Source organism: Manis pentadactyla, chromosome 13 (genome assembly GCF_030020395.1).
Source record: "Manis pentadactyla isolate mManPen7 chromosome 13, mManPen7.hap1, whole genome shotgun sequence".
Taxonomy (NCBI): domain Eukaryota; kingdom Metazoa; phylum Chordata; class Mammalia; order Pholidota; family Manidae; genus Manis; species Manis pentadactyla.
The window spans coordinates 103274245-103299589 of NC_080031.1; the positions used below are offsets into that span (position 1 = coordinate 103274245).

The following is a 25345-nucleotide window of genomic DNA, read 5'->3' on the forward strand; positions in this document are numbered from 1 at the left end:
AGGGAGTGTCTGGAGCCAGGCATTGCAGGGAGGTGGGCTTCAGATGTGCGGCAGGACTTGCTGGCAGGCCAGGGGCAAGTGAGTGCTGTTGAGGGCAGAGAGAGCCCCGCAGGTTTGCCCTGGCTTCCTGTGAGGCTGTCGGCCTGTGTGCCAGACGTGCTTATAGGGAAGTAAGAGAAGGTAGGTAGCAGTGTGTTTTGGACTTTTCTATAGATTTGAAGTATTTGATAATTCCTTAAAAAGAAGAAAGAAAAGAAGAGTATCAACAAGAGAAATGCGGAAGGGTAGGGTAAGAGAAGCCCATGAAGTGCAGGTGGAGGAGGCAGGGCCCCTTGCCCGAGGTGGAAGCTGGCCACGGGCGGTTCCTGGACAGGATGCCAAGGGACACCACCAGCTGACAGGGTGGCTTTAAACTGGCCGTTGCTGCCGCTTCCAGCACTGTCAGTACCACCACTTTGACGCCGCCATCAACAATAGCAGCTATCATGTTTTAAGCCATTATTTCAGGCCAAGAGATTTACTCACCTAATCTTACTTAATCAGCCTTAAAACTGTATGAGGTAAGTATTATTGCTTCTATTTATAGGGGAAGAAACAGGTTTAGAGAAACCAAGTGACTTGCCTACCGTCATCCAGCTGGGAGTATCTGACTCCAGCTGCTGTGCTATACTGTCTCCCTTAGCCTTTTTTTCCATAGTTGCTCATTGGAGATAATTTTATACTCTAACCCCTAAAGAACGCTTTTCAAATTATAAGTCACGGTACATAAGGGGGTTGTAAAATGGATTTAGTAAATAAAAAAGGATAGGAAAAAACAGAAAGTATCAGAATTTATCACATTAACTGTCCTGAAACTTTTGTTTCTGGTATGCATGTGTGTGTGTGTGCATGTGTCTGTGTATGTATACGTGTGTACACATACTAGTGAAATGTTACATGGGAGAATGTATTTCCTACCATGGGTCACTGTAAGGAAGTTTGAGAGCTGCTGTTCTAGGGTGATTACAAAGAGCAAATAAATGTTAAAAACTTGTTGCAGAGTGCTTTGTAGACTCTGAACCACCTTACACGTTTACGTTATCATTATTTAACCTTGGAAACTGAAGCGAACGAGTAAAGAATGGCAGATAAGCATTGCTGTGCTATTACTCCCCCCGTCCGGTCCATCGCAGATAGTGCTGATTGGACTGTGCAGGGGAGCCCGGGCTCAGCTCTGACACTCCTGACACCACGCTCTAGGCCTCAAGAGGGAAAGCTGTTAGCAGACCGGGCAATAGGCTGTGCACTGTTGGAGCACATCAGGACCAGTGCAGGGTTATCAAGTACCGCCTAGCACTTGCAGAGTTCTGGCTCCCATCTAAAGGCTGGGAAAACAGATGTGACCCCTAAGGCAGCCGGGGGAGTCTCTGCCTGAAAGGCCCTGAAAGGGGTGGCTGCTGTCCCCTCTCCTCAGAGCAGTCCTCACCACCACCCTCCCCTGGAAGTGATTTGCCCCCTGCTTCTCAGAGGGTATCAGACCAGTCCAGAGGCCCTATCCATTTTTCCTTGAAACGGAGGTGGCAGGAGTCCCCTCTGCCAGGGCCATTTTCCTTGGAACATGCTCTTTCCACATGAATTGCAATTCTTGAGGGACTACAGGGAACAGGAGGTGCCAGTCCCCCAACAACTGCCGTGAAGGCATGCCCCTCAGGAGATGCACCGCTTGCTTCTCAGCTGATACAGCACACTCTTAAAGGTCACCGGAGGAACTGGGCCCACCCCGCTGCCCGCCCCCAGGCCCCCAGATTCAAATTAGCATGTGGGACTCTTTCTCTGCAACCTGCAAAGGACGCCTGTAGAAGGGGCAGTTCTCTTGGAAAGCACTGCAGGGGAGTCCCTGCAGATCCAGGGATCTCGGGGGCAGGCCAAAGGTGCCTTCAGCGGAACGTGCGATACACGGGGAACTTTGTGTGTGGATCGTAAGTCAAGACTCGACCTGACCTCCTGGACTGTGGGAGGAAGAGCTCAGGCAGCTGGATCACCGATCCGGAAGGCAGGCTCCGGCTTGCTGTTTAACAGTCCTCCCAGGGGACGGGTCCCGTGGCCTCTGCCGTGCTGAGCTGAGCTCTCCAGCGCTCTGCCAGCCTGCCTCCCACGCATCTCCACATTCATCAGACTGTGATGGATGGCTGGTGCCAGCAAAGGCTGAAGTCTGGGCCACAGAGATCTCAAGCCATTAATAATTCACTCTAGAGTAATGAACAAGCTGTACCGAGTCAGAGCAGTAATGATCAAGTGGCAGATCAATTCATTACTTCATTGTGTCAAAAGATAATGGTAGTCGTAAAAGGTGCAGCTTTCTCCCCAAAAGTTTCATAAGACTTAGATCAATGTGTTTTTATAAGTTCTAAAATACAATGGATCATTCAAAAGGAAATGGATTATGTTGGGTAGCCACAAGTCTATTTGTATTCAGAGTTGCTTATCCAAAATTACTGTACCTTTTTTCCAAATGCCTTTAGGCATTGGGACTTGCAAATCAGAGTAATTATTGCTCATTAATTAAATCTAAGAGATGGAACACAGCTCTAGACTTTGAAAAGGCAGGTTGGAATAGCTGAGATGCATTCCCCCCAAAATCATTAATAATTGAGGTTTTATGAGTAAGTAGCTTGGTTGAGAATAACTGTTTAATGTCTACACAGAAACTCCCATCTTTTAACACCTCAGTGAACCACTCGTTGTGCTTCTTCTGAGCCGGGCACTGTGCTCGGTGCTGGTGTTACCAGCTAAACTAGGCACAGTCTCTTCTAAGGCGGCAGTGGAGGTGTTAGCACCATGCGGTAAACACAGGAGCCGGCCAGCACTTCTGCCGTCCTTGCGGGGTGGAGGCCTGGGAGAAGAGGCTGCAGAAAGGACGGGAGCCGTGTGAGCTGTGCCTTGCAGATGGACAGTTTGCCAATCAAAGAGAGGGCAGTAAGCGAACATTCTGGGCAGAGATGACAGGCAGATAGGTGTGAAAGTGGAGAGAATATGGATAATGAATTATAATTATAATAATCACTACATTCCCCACATTTAATGTGCACAGCAACTTCATGAGGTACATATATTATTCACCCTACCCTACCCTGTTTTCTTCTTTTAAAGATGAGAAACCCAAAGTTTAGATATACTGAATCACTTGTCCAGGGACCAAGAAGTGGGATGGCAGAGGAGGGTTTAGAGGTGAACTGGGAAAAGGTATGCTATTTCCTGAAAGTTTGAACTTTATATCAAAAAAAGTAGAGCCCACCAAGGGTTTATAATCATCATCAGAACAGAACCTTACGTATGCTGTGTCGTCGCGTTCTCCCCTTACCACTCGGTGAGATGCGTGAGGCCATGGTAGTTTTCAGCAGAGGGATGGCTCTATCAGGGCGAAGTTTTAAACCCTAACAGGCAGGGTAAAGCTGAACCTGCAGTTCTAGTCTGGGAGCCCAGTTAGGAGGCCACTGCTTCAGTCAGAAGTGGTGTTGAGAAGCATGATGGTGAAAAATGATCATCATCATCCAAACCGTATATTTTTATGCTGGTCTACAATTTAGAAGTGCTTTCATACATAAATAGCTCGTTGATTCATTTCCACAAGGGACTGTTGTGTCAAGAGCTACACAGCTCTTGCTACACACACTGTTGTGTGATGAGCTACTGACTTAGTCCTTCCGGGGGGGTGAAGGACAAGGGCATGGAATTCACTTCCTGTGCACAGAAGCGCGGCAGCTGAAAGTTGTGGCACGAGCAGCTCGGAGACATGCATGCTTGCCGACTGGAGCGCAAAACCAGTCTTTCTTTGCCCCTTGCCAGGCGAGAACTTGACCATCGGCATTCACACTTTCGGACTAGGAACAATGTCCACTTCTGGGTAGAATGGAAAACTATACGTGAAATCAGGAGATTCAGCTAAAACTCAAAAAATGTTGTTAAATCATTCTTATATGAACCAGAAACAGGCCAGGCTATCAGGGGCAGCTCTCCTTGCATAAGGATTGGAAAGCAAATTCTCTTCCTAACGAGGTGTCCTACAGTTAAAGTTTCCTAGACCTGATCACCCCATGGCCCTTTCAGAGGAGAAGATTTTATGAAATTAGACTTGGAGCTCTAGGAAATTACAAAAGAGTGCACATTGGATAAAATTGGTTGATGCAGTATTGCAGCCAAGGTTCAGTTTCAAAACCAGCACTTGAGGCAGTAGAGTCTCTCTTCTACCTACAAAATAGAAGTACCCAAGGGGAACAGTGCAGGCATTTACAGAATCATGTGAAAAAATACTCAGTATAAATAACCCTAAATGCTAGGGAGGTATGTCTGTGCAAACTGCCGTCCCTGCCCACTTTGTCTCTAATTTCTAGTAATGAATAGTTTCCTTTTTCTAACAGGTGATTTAGGGAAGCCCTCAGTATTTACTTAACAGTGCTGAATGGCCTTAACTTTTAACCTACTTGTTGTCAATAGATAATTCGTATACTTTTATACGCAGGGCCAGCAGATGAACAATTGCGTTTTATGGCTAGGTCGTAGTGGCCTGGGTGTGGAGTTCAGAGATATGTTTTGAGAGGTTGTTTATCCAAAAATAGGCATTTGTATTTAGCAGAATACTCAGACCCAACTACCACTGACCCCGTGTGTTCCTTAGACTTTGAATATAACTGACAGTACATAGTCATGTACCTAGATATACATAGTGTGCATTTTTATTCCTGTTTATGCCAAATGTTTCACTTAATGTAAGCCACTTGTTTAATGTGATAAACTTTTTAATACTTTGAGCCTAAAGTGCTGAATTTCCTAAGATCTACCCACTTTAAAAATTAGGTCTCTTTTATGCCTATGTTTGCAAATGTATTAACACTGTCAAGAGTTTTTATATTTGCGCGAGAGAAAACACTAATATCACTGGTTTAAGCAGCAGCCAAGTATAAAAATGGTAACTAAGAGGGATTCCCAGTTACTGGATTTGCAGAAAAGGGATTCAGACGTGCAAAGCTCACATTTCAGGAGGCAGCTGCTCTGGTTGGGTGGTGGTTTTAGACAAAATGGAAATGGTGAGGAGCGTCATACCCAGAAATAGCAAAATCCTGAATACTGAAGATTTCTGAAACTGAGAAGAAGACGAAAACCTGAGTAGAAAAGTCTCTTGGGACTCCAGAGGCACCCGGAGCTCTCCCGAGGTCTGCCTTCTACCACAGGAGGAAGCTAAAGATAGGAAGGGTCTGGAGGTCAGCTGTCCACTGTCCACGGTTTTCTCTCATTTGCATCTGCTCCTTTGCTTCCTCGCAGTGTTGCAAACAACCATAAGCAGAATTTGATGACGGTGGCAAACCTTGGCGTGGTGTTTGGCCCCACCCTGCTGCGTCCGCAGGAAGAAACCGTCGCTGCCATCATGGATATCAAATTCCAGAACATCGTCGTTGAAATCCTAATAGAAAACCAGGAGAAGGTACTATGTCACCAGTGGCTGTGAGGGGGGGGCTCGGGAAGCCGGGTTGGAACTGGCCTTCAGGAGGGACTCGCGTTTGCGTCGCGAATGGCTCCTGCGCCCAGTGGGGTGAACCAAGGTGGCCGGCCGTGCTGGCCCTGCTTGTGGCGGTGGTCATCTTGTGATGGCAGCAGGGACCACAGTGGTGGCTGTGGTGGCAGGAGTGGTGGGCGACATTTACCGAGCATTTCTTCTTTACCAGGCAGGAACTGTGCCAAGCACTTCATATATGTTGGCCTTTTATCCTCACAACAGTCCAGTGAAGAAGGTTCTCTTATAAACCTCATCTTGAAAATGTCCCTTTCCTTTTGTTTTACTTGGTGTTCTTCTTGTGAAGACACAAGTTTTTTTCTATTTTAGAAAAATAACCTATTTTCGTCTGTGTTGGAAGTATTTTTCCTAATCTATAGTTTGCCTTCCAATTTTATAAATGGTGTATATTTTTAATACAGTTTGTGTGTGGGAGCGGGGGTGAGGATCTGTCTTTCCCTTTAGCCTTGGGGTTTCCCCTCACCCTCACCCCGCACGAGGAAGGACACGAATGCAGGTACCAGCATCCCTTACAAACCTGAGGTGGGGGGCATGTAGCTTCTCGCATCTGTCCCACCTCCATTCCTACTGGCAAATCCCCGTGAAGCTTCTCGGCTCCTGTAGGGTTCCCTGTGGCACCACTGGGCAGCTACAGTGCTGGTCAAAAAATGCTGCTCCTCCTAAATAAAAATTACCTAGAATGGTGAATTAATTGTGCTAGATGACCTGCAAAATAAAGCGAGAGGCAGGCACTGATAGCACGCTACATCAGCCATCGTCATCTTCTGTCTGGATTTCACAAGAGCCTCCTAATTTGTTTCCGTGTTCCTACCCCTTGGCCTGTCTATTCTGGTGTCAGTCACCAGAGTGAGATTTTTTTTTAAAATGTTAAGTCAAATCATATCAGTTTTCTGCTAAGAACTGTGCAGTGGTTTCCCATTTTACCAAGTGAAAGTCAGAGCCCTTTCAAGAACTGGAAGGCCCTCCATGGCTCCCTTTCCCCTCCATTACTCACCTCCTCTCGACCCCCACAGCTCTGTCCTTGAGCTCATGCCTGCGGCCGCCCTCACCACCTTCTCTTCCCTGCACGTGCGCGTGCACATCCAGGCAGTGCAGTTGCTGCTCCCCGTGCCTGGAACACGTCCTCCATAGCTACGAGGCAGACCTCCTCATCTCTTTCAGGCCTTCCGTGTTAGGCCTGCCTAGATCTCCCTAAGACGGCAAAGGTCCCAGCTCAGCACTCCCCTGCCCCTGGGTCCTGCCTTCGCCTTCTTCGTGGCACTTACCACCGTCTAGCACCCCTGTAGTTTATGCACCGAAGAGGTCTGTTGCCTTTCGGACCTCCGCTGGAATGTATGCTTCATGAATGCAGGGACTCGAGTCTGTTTTGTCCACTGTCCCCAGTTCCACTGTAGGCATTCAGTATGTATGTGTTGGATGAAAAAGTGGGTGCCTGTGGTAGCCAGCCTCCAAGTGGGCACGCAGGGGCCCTTGTCTCCTGGTCTTCACTCCCTTGTGTAGTCCCCTCCAGCTGGGAATAGGGACCCCAGTGTGATCACTAGGATATTGCAGAAGTAATGGACGGTGACTTTAGAGACTAGTCATGAAAGACCTTGTGGCATTTACCTCGGTTTCTGGACCTGCTCGTTCTGGGGGAAGCAAGACGTGGTGCTGTGAGGGCAGTGAGCCAGTCCTGTGGGGGGAGGAAGCTTCCTGCCGACAGCCCCACTCGGTTGCCAGCCGTGTGAGTGAGCCCCCCTGGAAGCAAGCCCTCCGGCCCTGACCAAACCTTCCGAGGAGGCAGCGCCAGCCGGCATCCCGAGTGCCACCTCGCGAGGGACCACCGGGCTGAGCCTCTCCTGACCTCCTGACCCACGGAAACTGGGAGAGAGCATGAGTGCTTTAAGCCGCTAAGTGTGAGGGGTGACTGCTAATGGAGCGTGAAGAACTCCTGAGGAACCTCTGAATGTAAACTTTCACAGAGTAACAGAGGCTTCCTGGGAGCTGCGTATGCACCAGAGCCTCCCTTTTCCATGGTTAATGAAGAGACGTGAAACCAAGTGATTTATCTGAAGAAACTATCTTCTCTCCCAAACTCTGGACCTCTGTCCAGCCACCTCCCTCAAACACGGTAAGTCAGGCAGAGAAAAAGCTTATGTTATATATGATAAAAATGAACTTATAAAAAGGGAATATAATTGAACAGCAATTCGTAACATGGTTTCTAAGGACAAACCACTTGGATGCAGATCTGCCATCTCTTACTAGTTGTGTGACCATGAGCAGATTTCTTAACTTCTTTATGCCCATAAAAGTACTTTCAGGACAGTCCAACTGCTGTAACAAACAACCCCAAAATATTAGCACCTCAGGTCAGTAGAAGCTTCCCTCTTGTTCACTAACAGTCCACCTGGGTGTTCGGAGGGTAGCGTCCTGCCGGGCGACTCAGCAGCTCGGGTTCCTTCCAGGCTCTGCCTTTCCGCCCCGCAGAGCTCCACAGTCAGCTGGTTGGTGGATTGGGGAAGATGTATGGACCACGCCCAGAAGAGGCCTTCCTTATTTTTTTCCAAATTCCACTGGCCAGAGCCCAGTCACATGGTCCCATCTAACTGCAGGAGAGTCTGGGAAAGCCAGCTGACTGTGTACTCGGAGCAAAGGGGAGCAAGTTCGGTGACCAGCTAGCTGGTGTGCCACATTCCCTCAGTCAGTTTGTTCCGAGGATGTAAAGGACTTAGTTAAGAATCTGGCATGTAGTAAAGTTTAGTAAACTATCGCTTTCAGCAGTCTTAACAGAATTTCTCTGAAGATAGAGCTCAAGTCCATCTCTGAATGTTGAATTGTCCCTCTCCCTAAAATAGTCCTTGTTATAACTTAATCTTTTCTTAAGTAAGATCATGGTAAATGTTGAGAGAGATCTCTAAGGAGGAAGTAGTTTATGGTTCATGTCCCGAAAGGGCATATTTGAGCTCATAGCCAGCAGCACCTAAAGGTTTTGAACTGTAACTGCTTTTAGTGTCCTTGGGCCTTCAAACCCAGGAAACATACTCAAAAGTACCATGACAGAAAAAAGGACTGGATGCTGTTAATAACATATTGAAACTTGTGTAAACAAGCAGCCATCCTGCCTTGGGCACAAACTGTAGAAATAGACATGAAATATGAAATGCATGGCCAGACCTGTAAGTGTGTGAGCAGATCTGGTGAGAACACGCACTGGTTCGGTGGATCATAGACCATGTCACTCCCTGCTGTGTGTCTGGTGATGTACACATCAGAAGAGTATTGCGGTGCTTCATTTATGTTACCTGTCATTAGTCTATGCTGAAGAGTGGGGTGATCACGGTGAGATGTCTGTTCCTGTGGGAACCCACGGAGGCACATGACTGAGAGCGTCCCTGGGGGAAGGCTGTGCCAGGGCACGTGGCTCCAGTCCCGAGGGAGCTAGTGTACCAGCTTGACAGAGGGTTCTAATCTGGGGTCCTGGATAAGCCTGAGTTGTGTGCAAGTCCTGTATGCTTACATTGTTCTGCGAGAAAGTCTTTAATAACTGTCAGGTTTACCTTTGTGGTAAAAACAAGTTACAGTGAGGCAGCTCGACTCCTCTTTAAATGTGGTCACAGGCCTGGTCCGGCACGGGGTAAACAGAAGCTGCCCTAGCCTTCTTCGGAGAGCTGTGAGGTACACCTCCCAGGAATCCTCAGCATTCACGGCCGTTCTCTGGCCCTGGCTTTCTGGAGGCAACTTTGGATGACTTGCCTGCCAAAGAACTCAACTTTCACCGTCAAGTCCACAGCATTTTTATGTCTTCAGATGAATATTGTCAGAGACTTGTTCTTTAAAATCCACAATATTAAGATCTTATTTAATATCTTAGTTAAGAATATTTAATGAGCATTCCCTTAGGCTTGGCTATAATTTTCTAGAAACACACACACACACACACACACACACACACACACACGTCCATGAGTGGCTACTTTTCTAGCTTTAATGTCAGAAGTCGGACAAAATCTGAAACCCCACCCACTTGAAGGACGGCTATCCAATAGCATCTACTCACCCTGTCCTCCAAGAAGCATAGGCCCTCTTGCTTGAAACGAGCCATAGTATAGTTCTTAAACATACGTACCCCAGAGTTATTAGCATAATATTCTCCCATCTTGTTAAGAACAGTTTATAGAAGGTGTTTACTTTGGCCTTGGAATAAAATTGGGAGGAACCTAGGAGTAAGTAGAAGACTGTACTCAAAGAGGGTAAAGAAACTCAGGCATCTAGCCGTTGGAGCCACTCAGAGACAGAGACAAAGAGAGACAGAGAGAGAGAGAGAGACAGAGAGAGAGAGAGAGAGTCCCAGTCATAAGATGCTTGTCTCAGTTATCTACTGCTTCATATCAGATCATCTCCAAACCTAGTAACTTAAAAACAGCAATGATTTTTTTGCTCACAATTCTGTGTGGCAGAAATTTGGGGAAGGCTGCTTTGTGTCCCATGTGGTACCAGATGAGGGTGGTTTGACTACAGCTGAAGGAGCCAAGTGGCCTTACTGCACGTGCCATGGGCCGTGGTGCTAGCTGCTGGCTGGGACACCGGTGGCCTCCATGTGTCCTTGCCCTCTCCGTGATCCCTCAGCATCCACTAGGCCAGGCCAGACTTTCAGGAGGGCAAACACAGAAGCTGCAACACCATTTAAGGTCCAGGCTTGGAATAGACAAAGTATCACTTTAGCCATGTCTGTTGGTCAAAGCAAGTCACACGTCCTCCTAGAAGCCCCTCTGGACCGCAGGCGTGGTGTGCACGTGGAGGCGTGGCTGCCGTGTGTGCAGGTAGTCTGGCACATGCCCCACTCCGCACGCTGGCTGGCTTACACTGAGTACCCCTGGGAGAAGACTTTACTTTCTTGTTAGTGGCTTGTGCTAAACACAGGCAACCCCTCAGCATTTCCTACAGAAAGTACTCTTCTGTTTCTCCTCGGCACTTCCATCTGTCGTGCAACCAGAAGGCATCAAATATTTGGAGGACAAGTTCAGTCCTCAGATACCCTTTGTAAGCCTCATCAATGTCTACAATGGGGAAAACATCTTTGTCTTTAAAATCGACATTTAAAAGCAGGGGGACAGTGGAGGGGATGCTTACTAGCCAGAAAATTCAGTTTCTTTTATCTGATGGAACATCTTTTTTCAAGAGAAAGAGGCTTCTGTGTTTTAAGTGGCTAAAGCCAATGGCTGCCCCTCCCCCTCCTCCCCTTCTCTCTTTCCTCCCCGCTCCTTGCTTACTAAGGATTAATACTAGGTGTTTAGGTCAAGGATTAAAAACAAAGATGGACTCCTTCCTGTTATGACTGGCACATCGACACCCCCGCCCCCCCGAAGGCAGCACCTGGCTGTCCAGAAGCGGCCCCTGCCGAGGGCCTCTTCACAGGGACCCACCTGTCCTCCTGCGCGGGAGCCTTAGTGACGTGTCTCGCACAGGCCTTCAGTTTGGTCACATGAAGCGCACTAACCACATGCTTACCCGGTCTCGTGCTCCAGAACCTATGTCCTTCGCCTCCCCCAACAGACCCTGGGAGGGGAGAAATGTTCGGAACCATTGTAGGCAATAAATATCCCAGAGTAAGTAGATGGAGAGAGGAAAACCCAGAAGATACCAAGTGTGTTTGGGAGCTCAGGGTGATTTCCTTTCTCCATGAGGGTGATACGTACTGATTTATTTACTCAGATGAAGGTAATGGATCTTTTTAATGTACATTGTCTAGACGTAATAATAATAATGATAGTAATTGCTAACTATTATAGCTTATTGTCCACAAGATACTGTGGTAAGCAGCTTTATGTACAGCATATCATTTAGTTTTCATAGCAACACTATAAAGTCAATATTTTTAGTTCATATTTTACAAATTATGAACCTAAATTGGCTATAGGGGGTGGAGTAAGATCCTAATGGCTTTTATTTGGTTCTTCTTGCCAGACTTCCTAAAGGGAGATATAGCTCATGGCATACAAATGATGCAGTGCAGAGAGTTTAAGAAGCAGCTTGCTAGGAGGGGAACAGGGCTGAACATGGGACTGCTTTCAAACCAAAGCTATTAAATCTATTCTAGTTAATCTCTGATCATTGAATTTATTAAGCATCCACTATTGGCTGAAGACAAATAAGATGGGACCGTCTTCCCAGGGCCCTCCCCTTTCATCGGATGTACCTGACCACGGCACACGTGTGCTGAGTGACGTCCCAGAAGGTGAATGAACTGATGGCATCACTGAGGATAAATAATTCGGCTGGTCCTGGGTTCTGACAGATAAATGCACGTTTTCTAGGAGACAGGAGAGACAGCCTTCCAGGGGAATATTAATCAGTCAACATTAATCAATTATGTGTGTTAAAATGACATGGTTGTAAAAGGGCTGCTGTGGGTTAAATGTTAACAAGAGGTGGGAGATGATGTGATGCAGTTGGATTTAGCCCATTTGGCCAGGGTCTTGAATCTATGGAAAAGGGTTTGCATTTACTCCTGAAAAACGGGAGCTCTCAGGGGTTTCTAGGCAGAGAGGTAAGATGATTATATCAGCACTTTAGAAAGACATCCCTGGAAATTGAACCAAACTGTTCTCTGATTGTTGATATTGAAACCACTCATTAAATAAATAACAAAACCATGGAGTTGATCATACTGTTGTAACTTGTGGCTATATATATATTAAAACAGTCTTACAGGGCAACCTTTGACCTACAGCCTTCACTCACTGTAGGATGGAGGAAGATCCTAATGGCTTTTATTTAGTTCTTCTTGTCAGATTTCCTACGACTAGCTCATAGCATCATTTCCCATCAATATCTCCAAACCCTGGACTCTTCTTGGATTATATGAGAGCTAAAGAAAAACAAATTTGAGAGTCTGGCTCTTTTTACTTGTAGTTAGATTTCAGAGTTGAAAGATCAGAGAGCAAGCTATTTGGCGTCTTCCATGCCTGCCTTAGGTAACAGCCAATTACTTAAAATTACTGTATCTGGGTGGATTCAATTTTTTTTCCCAGCTCACAACTTATCACCCTGAGCCTTAAAACATCAAGTAGGCCAATACTGGGGATCATATTGGGAGTCACCAGTGTTTATATGCTTCTAGTTAAGATTTTAAAACGAAACAAAATATTGAATGCTGTCATTGTCCAGGATACCCCAAAGCCCAGAAACTTATTTTTTACAAGGTTTTCCTTTTCGTTTTTTTAAAAATTCACTTGCTGATGACTGTGAATAATTTAGATGTCTAGGAAGAACAACCTTATTAAGCAAACAAACTGCCTTCTCTTCATAGTTTTGATTAAACATAAAATTTTTACATCTTCCTGTATTCCAACATAATAGTAGAATTGGACCTGCTTTTTCTGTAACAGTGCTTGATATTTCTTTTGGCTGCAGCCCTTGAAGGGGTTTCTGCACATGAGGCGGGACATGGGTGTACACACGTGCCTGTGCACCACAGGCTTTTATCAGTATTGCCCCTCTTAATGCCTACTGATGTTTCAGGAAATATCATCATTCTTTTCCCAGTCTGTCAGTTGCTTTGGAAGAGGCAGGCGTGTTGATCTTTGAGTTGTTCATTCTTAGAAATGCCCAAAGATCAGTGCCGCTTTTTAACATATGTTAACTTTTAACCTTACGTGACAAGAAGCACTAGTAACTGTGCCTGACCCCACTTAACACCTAGTAGGAGCACTAAATCCTAAGCAACCTTGCATTCCCACAAAAATGGTAGTGTCTTTCAATGCAGTTGTCTTGGCATGAGTTGATCTGGACTCACCAAACTGCCTCGATCTGCTTTTACCAATGTTGGTGCATTGAAATCTATCGTAACAGTGCTGGGATTTGTGCACAAAATGTACATCAGTTAATAAAATGCAATTGATTTGATGATTAATTGGCAACTAACAAGTGTTTGGAAATTGTATTTCATTTCCTTGATATTTCAAGCAGCTGTTGATATGCAGAATTAATGATGATAATGCTCATGCCTGCATGCTCTACTACACTGAGATAATCCCGGGTACTGTTGCCTGCATGAGAAGCTAATCTTGTATCTTAAAATCATTGCTTTTTTCATTTCTTTATTGATTTTTAAAATTTTTTGTTACCTTTGCTTCCATTGTTTGAGTATACTCTTCTTGGTCCTGTCTGTGTGAAGTTTAAGTAAGTACAGTTACTTGCACGCTGGGCTGGAATGCTTCTGTCTTTGGCCGTTTTTTGTTTTTTTTTAGTGTTAAGTGCTATGAAAGTTACTCTTCATTAATGTAATACGGTGGTGGATCTAAACATGCATACTCCTCCCAGTAAGCCCCAGATAAACCAATCACTGCGTGAATTGTGAAGCCCCTTTAATATTGCTCAAACAAGGGCAGAGTTTTATGTTTTAATCTATGTCTCTCTGTCAGCAAAGATAACAGGAAATAGAATCTTCCTGGAGATAGGCAGTTGCATCCCATGAATATCCAGGCTCCTTAGTTACTAAATGGAATTGGCTCTTTTTGAGGGACTTTTAATAAAACTCCCCAAACCATTTCCCAAATTGTTGATCGTTCTGCCAAAATGCTGATATCAACAGGACATCAGACTTCCAGCTGTCCTTAAAAACCCTCTCTAGCTGTAGCCTCTGAATTTGTTAGGGTAATAAGCACTGCTTAGACTGGCCCGCCATTCCAGTGGAAAGGGGCCGGGTTCGTGGCCTCTCACGCCCTCAGCACTCCCACTCAGTCTGTCATGAGAAAGAGTGGGCAGGGTGAGCCAGGCTCTGTCGCTTTAGTCCTACACCCCCCAGCAGACGCGCCTCAGGTTAAACAAGCCCATACTTGTCATTATCCTGTATTACTTGGACCCTGATATATTTGTCTTAGGAAAATGCTCAGTCTCTTCTCTCATAAAGGCTTTCTGTTTTGCTTTGTAATCCCCAGTCCTCTGGCATTGATTTATTGTCTCAAAGCTACTTTGCAGTTATAGACCAAGAACTCTTCATCATGACCTAATTTTCCTCTTATAAAAATCACAGCACATAATAAAGAGTACACCGTACATGTTACATGGAGGCTCCTAATCCTTGTAAATTGCAGAACATATAATGGATGGGATTGGAAAAAGTGTAAAAATGTGTATGTGACATGGCTAAGAACAAATTCCTCAAGTGTCAGTGGTCTACGATGTCAAGATGGGCCTGGAGGTGGGCAGGGTGTAGTGATACTTGAATTTTGTAGAAGCTGTGAGGAAAAAAGAACATCAAGTTCTGACATTGCTGTAAGCAGTTTAGATCCATGTTTCCCAAAGAGCAGTAATTAAATTTGCACTTACAAATTAGATCCTTGTGTCTTGACTACAAATAATTCATTGTTGAGTCTCCAGTTATTCCCCTTCTTAGACCTTTTATTGAATGCAATGATGTCTCTTGAACACTGAGTGTCAAACTGCATTAGGTGCTTCAGTCCTCACCACAGTCCTGGAAGTTTTTACAGAAGAAACATCTGAAGTCAGAGAGTTGGACAACTTGTTCAAAGTCACGGAGCTAGCAAGTGACTAAAATCAGATCTGTCAGACTCTAAAATATATGTTTTCATTTTGCTCCCATCTCTCAAATTAATAATAGGTATATAAGAGCCCATCAATAAATGAATGGATAAAGATGTACGTATACACAGTGGATTATTATTCAGCCATAAAAAATAAGTCCTCCCATTTGTGACAGCATGGATGGATCTAGAGGGTACTATGCTCAGTGAAATAAGCCAGGCAGAGAAAGACAAATTCTATTTGATTTCACTTACTTGTGGAATGTAAATACAAAGCAAAACAGAATGAACAAACATCAGTAGAATCATAAATACTGAGAAGTGACTCGTGGTTATGAGGGGATTAGGGTGGGTGGTTTGGGAAGATGAGGGGGATAAAGGGGCACAAAAATTCTCAATCATAATGTAGGTTGCTCACAGGAATGGTAGTACAGCATGGAGAATATAGCCAGTGATTCTCTAACATCTTCCTGTGTTGACAGCAGTAACTGTACTAGTGAGGGTGAGGATTTAATAATGCATGTAAATCACTGTGTTGTATACTTGAAACATATTATAAGATACTGTATCAATTATACTTCAGTGTTTTTAAAAGAATAATAAAAAAATAGGTATTAAAACCTCAAGTGGTTAAGATCCAGACAAAGTGTCTGAGTCCCCACCCAGCTGTACTTATCTGTGACGTTGGACAAATTGGTTAATCTGAATGAGTCTCAGTTACCTTGCCTATGAGATAAGTAGTACCTCCTTATAGAGTTGCTGTGAAACAATGAAATCAGCCATGTAAATAACAGCATGATAAGCACTGGACAAATTTTGGTTATGTTTATTGTCATCTCTACCCACAACCTCCTGCTCAACTCTTTGCCAGGTTTGTGTGCTGAGCATTTTATGTGCATATCTGTTCAGTAGCTCTGCAGAGCGGCCATTAGGCCTCCGTTTGCATAAGGGAAACAGGCACAGAGGGGTTAAGGCTCTTGCCCAAGATGAACCCAAGTCCGTCTAGCTCCAAAGCCTGTTTGCTGTCTACCTCTGTGATGACTGCAGATTCCTCTCTCATATCTTTTGTGGTGGTGTGGCAGTGGTGGTGAGGCCAGTGCAGCTCTGGTGTTGCCCACGGAGTGAGCGGAGAGGCAGGACTCAGCCCGAGCCTGTGTGACGGCAGAGGCTAAGCTGCCCCTGGCTGCTCTCTCCCACCGGCTTACGGGGAAGCGGTGGCTTGGTGTGCATGGGGCCTCCGATTCCACTTACAGGAAGCTTGAAATTGGCAATACTTGGAAGAGTTATTCAGTTATATTTTTATATTACAGTCTTATTCCCAAATAGCTTCTAGAAGGCTGACAGTCTTCCCAGTAACTTTTATTTCTAAGGCATTCCTAAGTCAGAAATACTTTGTAAGTTTGGGTAAAATTAAGGGGGCACTTAGGGCACAGAATAAAAACCCCCTTTTGTGTTAACTAGGAAGGTCTCCGTGAAGTGAGTACGTTGCTCCAGTCACATGTGGAGCTCGCCAAGTCCACCCTCTTGGATGATCTGAGCTTCCGCTGCCACGTTCAGTGATTCTTCTCGACAGAAGGAAGGAAACTTCATTGATTCTCTAGAAATTATCTCTTCCAGATAACAGAGGATCAAAATAACCAACAAAATGGTGAATGATTCACATTCTCTTCCAAGTTCCAACTTGAGCTTTTAGCACAGAGGCGAACTCTTAGCCTGGCTAGAAGGTGGCCAGACATAAGCACTTCAAACAGCTTGCATGTATTCGAGTTTCAGAGTTAAATGAGCAGCAGTAATTTGGGAAAGGACGTTCCAGACTCCTTAGTGAAAATTTGTGTTATCTGCTCTCACTTGGTCTGACTTACAAGGGTGCCCTTGTACCTTGGAAGAACACATGAAATCAAGAGGCAATAGTCCCGCGTCCGGTGCTCTTTACATTTTCAGCCTGCTCCCTTGCACAGCCTTGCATTTGATCCTGAGAACAGAGCTCTTCAGAAGCCTGGGCCTGGCTCCCAATGAAACCCCGAGAACTGGCCTTCGGGACTGTAGCTCTCACCTGTGGCAGAAATCTCCTTCTCCTAGAACCAATTCTAGTATGTTATTTGAACTTCTCTTTCAGAGAAACCAGCCAGTGTGCAGAATGAAATTCTCTCATATGTTCCCTTGTCTCTTCCTGCTCAGCTGTGTATGAATGTTGTTTTGGAAACAATTTTTCATGCATCTGTCTAAATTCCTGGTCCTCCTCATAACTTACCATTTACTACAGTTTTTAGGAAAGTTAGATGCTTACATTTTTTATGATGTTTGAAATGAAAACGTGTATGTGTAGAATCATCTTGTTGTAGTTGGGTGAGGATCTTTCTCAGTAACTCTTTAGGAGAAGAGACAAAACTTGCAGGCCAGACACAGAGCAGGGGGTTGGGGACTGGAGGCCTGTCACTCAGTCTGAATCCATTTTCTAGTGTTTTTAGCAAGGGGTTGTTGAACATGCTGCACTTGTGGCCGGAGGCGGAAGGGTGCTGAGAGACACCATTATTTGTTGAAATCCGTCCCTGTGGGCTTGGGGGCATTGGCTTCTGTAGGGAAGCTTGGCTGGGAAAAGTGAGTAATGACGGCTGCAGAAGGGGGGGGGAGTGCGGACACTGGGAACTGCAGCCTGGGGTCCCGGGCCAGCCCCTCTCCCGCTTCACTGTGGGCAGGTCAGCGCCGCTCTCACCCTGCTTCCGCTGCTGAGCCGGCCTGTGGCTTAGAGACGAGTCCTGGAGAGTGCCCAGCGCCGTGCCTGGCAGGTGCAGACGCTCAGGTACCGGAGCAGTGCTTCCATGCCGGTGACAGTGGTGCACAGTTGGCCTGTCGCCTGGGAGCAGCGACTGGCTCAGCATTGTTTGGGGAACAAAGTAAAGTGGGGAGAAAGCTTCTTCAAGGCTGTGGTCTTTGAGCTCAGCAACACCCACAGTTCCTTTTTTCTTCCCTGCAAGGTGCTGGCACTTGTTTCCAGGGCTGCCGGGGATTTCTGTAGTTTTTGCTCTAAGTCCCCTTCTCTCCATACCCCCTCGCCCCAGTTGAACTCACCTACATAGTGATTTGGTTTATTTTGTTGAAAATTTAGCCCCATAGAGAAAATATGATAATGCTGTTTTCAGACAGCTGTGTTTGGGAGCGAGACTGATTTACCCAGCTGGCTGGCATCACTGGGGCGCAGAGACCTGCCAGCCCGGGGAGAGCAGCTGTTTGGGCTGAAATTCTTATCATTCTCATGACTTTGCTTCCTATATATCGACTTCTCGGTTCTGCTTTTAAATGCACACACAGAGGAGAGAGGCCATGAGAAAGGCTCTGGGGTGTCTAGGGCCGCCCAGAAGGAGGCCAGCTCCACAGAGTAAAACACGACGCGCGGGCCAGTAAATCTCAAGGCCTTAATGTAGTGGAGGCGTTATGCAACCATTAAGATTCACATTGGAAGATTTTTCTAATGTAAAGGAGAAATGTTACAATATAATACTAGATGAAATGTGTAGGATTAAAAACTATGTAAATATAATTCTAATTATGGAAAAGCGCGTTTTAACATTAAAAATGAGATAACTCACACAAAGCACTTAACCCAGTGCCTGACTGGCATGGCAAATACTCAGTAAATCACATCTGCTGGGTGCAAACTCCAACCACAGGGAGCTTGTCTCGTACACTGTTAATACTCACAGTGCCTGTTGTAAAGTCGATGATGAAAAGATCTTTCTTGATTGAATGAATTAGTGTTATTCCGATATGCATTTAAAAAGAAATCTAGAAAATCTAGACACAGGTTTCTCTGTTATCTGTAATTATATCTTTAATTGTGGCAGCTTAACCTCTGCCTCGGTTCATATAAATGATGAGGGCTGCACCTTTGGCTCTAGGTCACTGGGAACTGAGTGAGTTACATGTAAAATACATGCTCCCTAGGGATTCGGCATTGAGCAGTGGCTCCTGCAGTCATAGGAGGCACTGTGGAAGTGTAGCTGTTATAATAATGCTTTAGAAAAAAAAGATGAGAATTGTCATGATTTTTGTCTACCATTTTCTTCTCACTTTTTACTATGGACTTTTGTTTCCTTTCTTAAAAGTTTAAAAGCAAAAAGTTCATAAGAAAATAAAATTCAAATGTTAACAGTTATCTCTTAAGTGGGAAATTAGGGAGCTTTTCTGCTTTCTTCTTGATGCTTTCTACATTCTCCTGATTGTAGTTATGTCCCTTTTATCACCCTTAAATAAGAACAAGAATGCTCAGCGTCAAGGAAGCACAGAGCTGCTGAACCAGGAAGGATGCTCCTTCAGAGGACAGTTGAGACCTGCTCTGGGCTTCTTTTTGGAAGGTTATTTAAATGCATGTTTCACCTTCTGAGAAAGTTGTGAAGCAATCATTAGAAGTGAGCAATGGGACCAATAAGGGAAAGTAAAGGGGTTCTGTACAAAAATGGTCAAAAACCCCTCAAAATCCTGTTAACAGACCAATGGCTTTTTTAATGCAGCTGCTTTCCATTTCCCCTGGAGAGAACAGGATCAGTGGGGATGGCCGCAGAAGGGGCTAGAAATGAAAGAGAATGCCTACCTGAAGAAAATGCTTAGTACCAGTTCCTAGAGATGTTTAAGCTAAAGTCCTATGCAAATGCCAGAGGTCTTTTCCGGTCTCTTTTCTGCTGGTTCTTAGACACCACCAAGCTTTCAGTTGTACTGGTTTGGGCCTGTGCTTTCTCCCCAGTTCGCAGTAACATGTAACCTTCTGAAACTTGACTTGCAGATATTTAACACCGTGCCCGATATGCCTCTCACCAATGCCCAGCTGCACCTGGCTCGGAAGAAGAGCAGTGACTCCAAGCCCCCGTCCTGCAGCGAGAGGCCCCTGACGCTCTTCCACGCCATGCAGTCAACAGAGAAACGTGAGTCCCGCTGCTCCGGGCACAAGCCTGGGCCTCTGCATTCTCCTGCCTTTCGTGTGCCTAAGGACAGTGTATCATGGGGCCCTCCCGGCCTCCGCGGCTGAGTGGCCCGGCCGGGAAGCAGCACTGCTGAGCGTGAAAGGCAAGGGCCGCATGGCGTGCGGATTCCCTTTCCAGATCTCCCGCAGGCAGCCGGCTGGGCCTCTCTTCCTCCTGCTGCAGGATAGGAGCTCAGCGCAGACATCCTTCTTTGGCCACTCTTGTTAGCGGCTCCCGTAGAACCGCTAACAGTCTGTAATTAAATGCTTATTAGTGTGAGTCACGTTCTCCATTAGAATGTGGCTCTGGGAGGGCAGGGCCTGGTTTTGCCTGTATTCTCCTCCACCCCTCAAAAGACCTGGCACGGAGTGGACATTTTATAAATGTGTGCGATTAGTTAATGAATTAATTAGAGAATAATACCCTCCCTTTATTCCAAATAGCAGAGTATCACTACCACAATTGCTTCTTTTTTTTTCATCTCAGGATCCTCAGTTCTTTGCAGTGATCAGGTTCCTGGCCCTAAAACAGCCAGTCTTGTTTCAGCTTTTGTCCTAAGAGAGTTAAGTGGTGCCAAGTAGGAGGTGAACACTCAAACTTTGCCTGAAATCAGTCAGACCTGTGTTCTTGTGTCAGAGGCACCACACGGGCAAGCCCTTCACCTTTGCTCATCTGTAAAGTAGGGATGACAGCGTCTGTGTCATAGGGAAGTTGTGAGGAATAAATGAAATTTATTTAAGCATCTGGCACAGGCCTGGACATGGCAAGGACCGAGAGCTGAAGCTGCTGCTATTGTTATTAGTTATTGTTTAATCACATGCAAATACCAAGTTGCACACAGCTGACATTTCAACAGTGCCTGCCGGGGACTGGGAATGCAAAGATGGCCCCTAGTCCTCAAGGAGCTCATAGTTGAGGAAGGGAAGCAGGCGAGTGGGCAGTCACGGGGAGCAGCGCGGTGACTGCGCTCACAGACGCGTGGCCACTCGGAGAAGCGGCGGGCCGTGGCGGCTGGAGGCACACCCTGGCCCCTGCCCGCCTGGGGGAGAGCTCCATGGCTGCTGCCGCCCGGCTGTGTAATGTGAGCGGGTTATTCACTGTCTCAGGGCCGCCGTCTCCTCTTCTGGAAAACAGAGATGGCGATTTCTGCCTGTAGGGTTATTGTGATGATTAAGGCACTCCAGAAGGTGCTGGTGCAGGGTGAGTGTGCAGTAAGTGCAGGGGATGGGGCTTAGTTATTGCTGTTAATTACTACTACTAATAATAATGATAATAACTCTATGAGGTTCACTAAAGATACAATTCACAATAATGATCCACTTTGCCTTTAAGAGAAGAGAGACTTCCCATCTGGATTGGCACCTTTCTCTCTCTTTGTTATTAAAAAAATTTTTTATTCCCGTGCATCTCAAAATTAACTGCCTTCTTATCATTACTCCTGAAAACAAATCTTCCCGCCACCAGAACACCTCTGCACTGGAAGATGTCATAGTGTCCCATGATACAGCTGCACGTTGGTGTGTGTAGCAGCATTTGGGTTGCTTTTGGGTAGTTTGATTTTATGAGTAGAGCTACTGTTATCATCCTTGCTGCTAAATCTGTTCACATTTACAGTCATTTCCTTAAGATAAATTCTTGGAAGAATTTCTAGGTCAATGGATATGTACCAATTTTAGAGCTTTGACCCTGTACTGGGATTGGCTTCCCTTCAAACAACAGCCGTGTTTCTCTTACCTATATGGCTTGGGTCACTCTCACTGTGGTCTGCGTGGTGGCCTGGGCCCCTCTGAATGTGCCAGGGAGCACTTGGAACAGGCTTGGCCCCACCCACATCCGTGCTTCTCGGGTTCCCAGGGGGGCCACGGCCACCTGATGTTTTGTTCTAAGTGACGCACAGTGCGGATCAGGACAGATCAGATGGTGCTGGTCAATTGCTCCGATTTGAAAACGGTGCCGAGTCTGTGGTTAGATTGGCAGAAGCAGCTTTGGACCAGGTCTTAAAGCGCACTTGGGGAGCATGTAGGAAAGAAGGCGGAGAGGAGTTGAAAATCACTTAGATCTTTGCCCAAGATTAATTTTATCACACGAGGCAGAGGATGAAAGGTAAGGATGTGTGGAAGCAGACTGTCTGAGCTGCAGGGCAAGCTGCCATGTCCCTGTCTGCAGATGTGGACCGAAGCACGGAGATGAAGAGACAGGGAAGCGGTATACTTCCCTCGGAATGTTAGGAAATGCTCCCTGGAGACGGGACTGGAATCTCCATGTGCTCAGGTATTTGTGGGGTGCCTAGCTTTCCTCCCTTTCTGAGAGAAGAAACATTTTCACTGAAAGTATATAGGTGTGTGTGTGTATATAAATATACTTTTGTATAGTTTGTTTTGGAAACCTCTCTTATTTTGTGGGAAACTTGACTGATTTCCAAGCTGGCTTAGGAAGCACCATGGGAGGGGTGGGTGAGTTGATGCTGTGAGGAAGACTGGACAGGAACTGAAAGGTTCTGCCCACACCTGCCCCTCGTGAGGTATGATCCAGCCGCCCATCACTGTTAGACAGGCCTTCACATTCCTTACCCTCCTCTCTGCCCTGTGGACAGAGAAGACCACTTTATCAGTGCACTTTGCCGAGTTCATGCTTCAGAATTAATGTAAGGGAGAGAGACTCTACAAGTAACTTGTGGGAAAAAAAATCAGGTATTTCCATATAATGTTTGTTGGTTTAAGGCCTCTTCCACACCTGGCTAAGCGCAGTAGTGCCTAAATGAGCATTTGCATAAACCTTCATTAACTCTTGGGCCACAGTCCTGTCACCCAGGCACTGTTTGTTTAATGCATTTCTTCAATCAATTTTAAAGCAACTCACTTCTTTAATTGATCTCATCCTTTCTGTACCATCTCTAAAAGTGTAAGTTTGGTGGTCTCACTGTGTTATTATTTTCTAATATACATTAAAATAAATATGTAACCACTAAAACAGAGGATGTTCATCTGCATCTGACCTTAGAATCATCTGTGTCTCACCTGTGGAATGCGTGCCATGGTTTGATGCACCACAGACCTTGCTCCAAGTTTTTGATTGACTCAGATCCTTCCTCTTAATATAAATATATCAACTCAAGTATCTATTGTCTGCTGGACTAGAATTAGGCTCAGATATTGTCAGCTGGCTGTTCATTTGCTGTGGACGTGCCCCATTCATCTGTCCATTTCATGCTGTGTGCTTCGGGTTCATTGGGGCACCTGTCCAGGTTTGATGCGACCTTACCTTTCTTCAAGTTCTTGCCGTAGAGCAAGTATCTTGTTAGAGGGATCGTGCTTGTGTGGACATACAAGTACATCTTCACAAACCTCTCTTCCACCTTCAAACTCAGCATATGATGTTATTCATAACCTCATTTCCTCTTCTATCTGTCTGCTTGATCTCTTTTAAAATAGTTGAATTATGCTCTTTCTCCTCAGTGATGTATTTACAATTTAGTGTCTTCTCTGTATTCCTTTGGTTATTGCTCTCCTCGGGATTCACTTCAGTCCGTGCTGAGATGCTGAGCGGGCCTGAATCCCTCAGAGTAGCTTGCTTGGGAGCTTCCCTCGGGAGATCCCACTTGTTTATGGTCAACACACATTTCTGTCCACCCCCTGCGGTGCCCTGCGCTGTGCAGAAGACGGGGCCCATTCTTTTCTCTTAGATGTGACTCACTGCCGACATTCTTGGCTCAGATTATCACTTGCTTCCCCCTTCCTGGAGAGGAAGCCCCTGAGAGTCACCCCAGGTGTTCGTAGGCTCAGTCCTTCATCTTTGTACCTGCCCTCCAGGCTCCTGGGATTCTCAGACATACTAGCTGTGCATCTTGTTTTCCAGGAGCTTGTCCTTCCGGGTAAGCAGACCAGTCGTGCACCCAGTCGTCTCCGTAAGACTCTCAGCTGTAATCTGTGGGTAGTAGTGGGCTCTTCTTCAGGGCACTTTTTCCTTTTCCCTAAAGGTGAAGCTGTCTTCTTGATGACAGCGGTCTTTTCCCAGAATGACAGCTGGATGCTGTCTCATGCTCTGCTCAGCAGGGACTTTGGTCAGTTATAAGGTAGCACATCATAGCAACAAATGCAAATCATTTGGAAACTCCTGAATATTTTAGTGAGGAAGAGGCTAGATATCACATTTTCTGGAGCTGACCAAGAAGTGTTTTCTGAAAGGGGGACTTTTGACAAAGATGCTAAAGGAAATGCGAGTCACAGTCTGACCCAAAGGACAGAAGGGGTGGTCTGTGATACTTTGCAGAAGGAACGTAAAAGGGCCTTTCTGTAAGTAGCAGAGGAGAGCTCTTGTCTTAGAACTGAGGACTGTGGAAAGATATGTTCCCAAATTGAACTTGGAAAACATTTTCCCATTTTCTGTATATATACATTTAATATATATGACTCCATAATTTATCAAGGGATTTCTCATGCTAAGCACCTGCATAGCAAAATCTCATTTAATCTGTACAATTATATGACACAGGTACTGTCCCTATTTTGCACTTGGAGGAAAATAAAATTTATATTAAATAATGAACATACAGTCACACAGCAACAAAGCAGTAGACTTGAGCCCTGTCGTTCTGACCTCAGAGCTACACTATTAGCCAGTCATTGCCCTGTCTTCCAGTTTCAGCTTGTGGGGTGGGTCTATAGGAGGTGTGGTTGTGTGTGCTTTTGTGACCAGGCGTGCAAACCCAACCTTATTTCCAAGGGTAAATATTTCTCATTCCACTTTCAAACCTGGAGTTTAAATTTTCACTAAGCTAGAGATCTGCCTATAAAGAGCTGGGGGACTGGTATGCAAGGATAAATGGATGTGTTTCACAAGGAACCTTGAGGCCAAGCTAGATTTGAACCTCCTTCGATAACAACAATAAAAATTAAATGATGATAGTTCAGTTAATGTGCCAGTCAGCCTGCTAAGTGCGTTAGTGGGCTCAGCTTATCCTCACAATTGATCATCACCCTAAAGGTAGGTCTTGTTATCCACATTTTACAGACAAGTAAATTGAGGCTGAAGAGGTTGAGTAGTCACACAACTGGCAAATGGCAGAGGGATCCACACCAAAGTGATCTCCCTTCCCCTTGTAATATTGTTCCCCAAAGGGTGCCTCTGTCAGTTCTTGAGCCACAGAAATGGAAACCTTGCTCGGCTGAGTTACAGAAGCAATATGAGCCATGTGTCCCTGCGTGCAGTGCCGTCGTGGGGGCAGCCGAACCGTCCTGAATGGGTTCCTCAGTATGCCTACTGGCAGGCAGCAGCGGCCCCAGACCGGCACCAAGTGTGCAGAGAGCAGGATGCAT

At 45.7% G+C, this 25345-nt stretch overlaps 1 protein-coding gene and 1 long non-coding RNA gene across 8 annotated transcripts in view; one reads left to right on the forward strand and one right to left on the reverse strand.

Moving 5' to 3' along the window:
* The window catches only part of ARHGAP26 (Rho GTPase activating protein 26), a 427146-nt gene that overhangs the window by 308125 nt on the left and 93676 nt on the right, over positions 1 to 25345 (forward strand). For all 7 annotated transcript variants that reach the window (XR_005026783.2, XM_057491033.1, XM_057491032.1 and 4 more), the window contains exons 18-19: positions 5299 to 5458; positions 19853 to 19991. Coding sequence is in view for 6 of the 7 variants with exons in the window: in XM_057491033.1 (XP_057347016.1) it covers positions 5299 to 5458; positions 19853 to 19991 (299 nt within the window). In the remaining variant the exon portion in view is untranslated. The remainder of the gene's footprint in view (positions 1 to 5298; positions 5459 to 19852; positions 19992 to 25345) is intronic.
* LOC118917399 (uncharacterized) lies at positions 2332 to 8003 on the reverse strand. Its single transcript, XR_008993462.1, has 3 exons — positions 7154 to 8003; positions 6066 to 6207; positions 2332 to 2885 (listed from the first exon to the last, which is right to left on the reverse strand). It is a non-coding gene; the product is annotated as an uncharacterized LOC118917399 (long non-coding RNA).